A 4,272-nucleotide genomic window follows, 5' to 3' on the forward strand; every position below is an offset into this window, starting at 1 on the left:
ATTGTTTGGGATTTTGTACTACATTATTTCTTTAATTTTTCCATGTTACCTTGTATCTGGGCTTGTAGTTGTTTCTTAGCAAATATGTCTGCAAATACATATGGATATGTAATTGCATATGTGTGCAGTTTCAAATTTTATACCTAATCTAATTTTCAATTTAATTTTCCAAGTTAACTTGTAACTAGCTTTTTTAGCTTCTTAGTCGGCTGTAAGTATGCATGAAAAAAGATCAAAACCCGAAATAATATATATAGGAGGGAAACTGATGAGTGTCCCATCAATAAAAGAAAAGGTGGATGACACGCTCCACCAAGAACCAAGAAAAGTCTCGATTGGCGGATCACTAGGTGCATCCTTAACTTAAACTACATCTCGTTTTTTTTTTACAAAGGAAACATAGCGCTGGTATTTGCATCAATTCTTGCACACAACTAAATATATACCTCACTCATTTAATAGTTTATTTTATTTTCAGCCAACATAGCTTCATAGCAATACAACAAAAGTTTCATGGTTACAATGGACTGACCCGACAAATCGAGGACCAACACCACAATATGATCACAAAAGATCATTTAAAGATCTAATTTCTCTACATTTGAGGGTTTGTTGTTGGACGACTGCGCATGGATCTGGATCTCGCCATAGAAGTAGGAGACGAAGCCCCAAACGGAGAGGGCCACTGCTATGCCTTTGATGCCGTTGAACGGCTCGTGGAAGAATAAGACGGCGAGCACCTCGGTGACTGGGATGAGGACAGTCATGATGACGCCGCCGAGCAGCGCCGAACCGTAAAATACTGCACCCATGATGCCAAGGCAAAACAACTGGTACATGATGGCGGCACCGACCAGCAGGACGTAGTAGCCTGCCTTGCCGAGCCCGAACCCCTGGGCTTCACGTGGGATTGCCTGCATTCGGTTGCTCTTCGGTTAACTTACCTCTAGCAATTCAAGTACACGTTTTCTTTATTACAGTAACAAAGTGTAATGGGAAGACTAATTATACGACATGTCCATAAATCTGTGACCCGGAGCGTAACATGCATGAACCCAGAATTTATATAGGCCCTAGTATGTTCATATTGGTATAGATTCGTTTACACGTACGTGAGCGCGTAGTCGCGCGCGTACGTTAAACTTAAACTTACGTGGAAGTCATTGTTGACGATCATGCCGATGATGCTGAAGACCGTGGCCGAGAACCCGATGACGACCTGCATCTCCATGACCAGCGTGTAAGTGACGGCGCAGCGGGAGCGCGCGACGTGCCGCGCCTGGCTGAGCTCTATGACGGGCAGCATGAGCCCGTACAGCGCGGCAGCGCCGAGCGTCAAGCCGAACCCTGCGTAGTACTGCACTCTCGTCACCCCCGCCGGGCGGTCCCCTCCGCCGTTCATCCCCAGCATGGCAGCGCCGACGCTGAGCAGCACCACGGCATTGACGGAGAAGGCCGTGAACCGCTGGCGCACGAGCACGAGAGCGAAGCCGGCCGTGAAGGCGAGCTGCGTGGACATGAGGACGGAGGAGGTGGACACGGGCAGGTAGTCCATGCCGAAGGCGTAGAGGAGGTTGTCGAGCCCGGTCATGATGCCGACCACGACGCTCGCGGCCAGGAGCAGGGGCGAGATAAAGAAGACCGGCGTTTTGTTGGTGGAGCACCGGCGGCGAGAGAGGAACGAGGCGGTGAGCGGCGCGAGCAGGAGCGGCCATCCGGCGGTCTGGAGCAGGCTAGAGAGCCACTTGCGGTTCCCGCCGTGGAGGAAGTAGGTGCGGAGGAGGAGTGGCCCGCTCGCCCAGCCGACGACCATGAGGACGAAGCTGAGGACCAGGCGGGGGTTACGGTGGAGCGGTTTAGCCGCGACACCGGCGGCGGCGGCGCTAGCGAGCTGCTGCTGCTCGAGGGGCTGTGTCTGAGCTGGGGTTTCAACGTCCATGATCGGTGGTCGGGCGAGTAACCTCGAGTACTCTTGATGATGCCCTGCCACACGATTTGGGAGAGCCTGATCGATGTGACGAGTGACAGTGTCAATACCCTCGTTATATAGGTCGGCCGTATGGTGTATGGTGCGCGTATGGTATGCGCGGTAGCCATTTTCTAAGATTAAATTATACCTAATCTCAAAAAAAAAGATTAAATTATACCTCTCTCTTTATCGCTGGACGGGCAGGAGCCGTCGAATCCCCTCCCTGGCAATCGAGCGCTTGAGCAATCACTTTATATGGCGCGGAAGCGCTCGCGAAGCGAGTCAATTCCCTTTTTATCACTTAGTGTTTTAATTGTGTTCACACGTATTCACACTAACAGCTTCTATTACTACTTTGCAAGTTGCATGTAGCCAAGAGCGTTCACACTGCATGCATGCACATGCACAGATCATCTCATGGATTTGCATTTAATGAGCGTTCACACTTTCATAAGCTGTTGCATGCATACACATAGCATATCACTCTTTTTCTTCAGCACGAGGCAGGCTCTCAATTCTCTTTTTGCAATTCCTTTTTGCAATTCCCTTTTAGGTTTTATTTTCATACGGTAATTCATATTTAATGGGGTCCTTTTGCAATTCCCTTTTTCGGGTCGAGTGGTTTTTAAGGGGAAAATAACGGGTGGGAAGATCCACTTGCAACTCAAATGAACTACCACTTGCTACTCAAATTAAGTACTTGTTTTAAGTTGTAAGCTAACAAAAGTTGCTAAAATATTCTAAATGAAATTTACTTTTTAGGGTTGCTAGGTATTTATATTTACCGTTGATAAATAACGGGGCACCGGGTTGATAACTTGTAAACAAAAAAAGAGCTGCTACATTTTTTAAATTAAATTAAATTTTTAGGGTTGATATTTATTTATATTTTACCATTGATAAATAACAGGACACCGGGTTGATAGCTTCTAAACTAAAAAATATTCGGTAAAATGTTTAAAATAAAATTAACTTTCGGGTTGATAATTTTATAGATTTACCATTGATCACTCAAGTACGGAGGGGTTGATTATTCGAATAGGAGAGGGTTGATAACTTTTAGCCAGAAAAAAGTTTCTCGAAACATATCAACATGGGTGCTAGTTTTGAAGATCTCGTCGAGACGGATTTATTGGTGAAAGCGGATCTTAATTTGGAGTTGTCGTTTGAAAGTTAAAACGTTTTGAATTTTGAAATTTGGAAAAGATTCCACTGACATCAGCAGATTTGTCTATTTGTGCATGCATGCGAACTTTCCCTCAATACCTCGCACTGGGTTGATAATTTTATACATTTACCGTTGATCACTTAAGTACGGAGGGGTTGATTATTCGAATAGGAGAGGGTTGATAACTTTTAGCCGAGAAAAAAGTTTCTCGAAACATATCAACATGGGTGCTAGTTTTGAAGATCTCGTCGAGACGGATTTATTGGTGAAAGCGGATCTTAATTTGGAGTTGTCGTTTGAAAGTTAAAACATTTTGAATTTTGAAATTTGGAAAAGATTCCGCCGACATCAGCAGATTCGTCTCGTTTCTACATGCATGCGAACTTTCCCTCAATACCCTGCACCAGGTTGATAATTTTATACATTTACCGTTGATCACTCAAGTACGGAGGGGTTGATTATTCGAATAGGAGAGGGTTGATAACTTTTAGCCAGAAAAAAGTTTCTCGAAACATATCAACATGGGTGCTAGTTTTGAAGATCTCGTCGAGACGGATTTATTGGTGAAAGCGGATCTTAATTTGGAGTTGTCGTTTGAAAGTTAAAACGTTTTGAATTTTGAAATTTGGAAAAGATTCCGCCGACATCGCAGATTCGTCCGTTTCTACATGCATGCGAACTTTCCCTCAATACCCTGCACCGGGTTGATAATTTTATACATTTACCGTTGATCACTCAAGCATCGAGGGTTGATTATTCGAATAGGAGAGGGTTGATAACTTTTAGTCATGAAAAAAGTTGCTCGAAACATATCAACATGGATGCTAGTTTTGAAGATCTCGTCGAGACGGATTTATTGGTGAAAGCGGATCTTAATTTGGAGTTATCGTTTGAAAGTTAAAACGTTTTGAATTTTCATATTTGGAAAGATTCCGCCGACATCGACAAATTCGTCTTTTGTGTACATGCATGCGGAACTTTCCTCAATAGCTCGCACCAGGGTTGATAATTTTATACATTTACCGTTGATCACTCAAGTACGGAGGGTTGATTATTCGAATAGGAGAGGGTTGATAACTTTTAGTCGAAAAAAGTTTCTCGAAATATATCAACATGGGTGCTAGTTTTGAAGACC

The 4,272-nt window shown here is 44.3% G+C and overlaps 1 protein-coding gene across 1 annotated transcript; it reads right to left on the reverse strand.

The window, feature by feature from the left end:
• Window positions 1–456: 456 nt before the first annotated feature.
• Window positions 457–1,828, reverse strand: LOC124668591 (purine permease 3-like). Its single transcript, XM_047205701.1, has 2 exons — window positions 1,154–1,828; window positions 457–914 (listed from the first exon to the last, which is right to left on the reverse strand). Exons 1-2 carry the CDS (start codon window positions 1,811–1,813, stop codon window positions 579–581), a joined length of 996 nt encoding a protein of 331 aa, XP_047061657.1. The 5' UTR covers window positions 1,814–1,828; the 3' UTR covers window positions 457–578.
• Window positions 1,829–4,272: the final 2,444 nt, after the last annotated feature.

This window comes from Lolium rigidum, chromosome 6, assembly GCF_022539505.1.
Source record: "Lolium rigidum isolate FL_2022 chromosome 6, APGP_CSIRO_Lrig_0.1, whole genome shotgun sequence".
NCBI lineage: Eukaryota > Viridiplantae > Streptophyta > Magnoliopsida > Poales > Poaceae > Lolium > Lolium rigidum.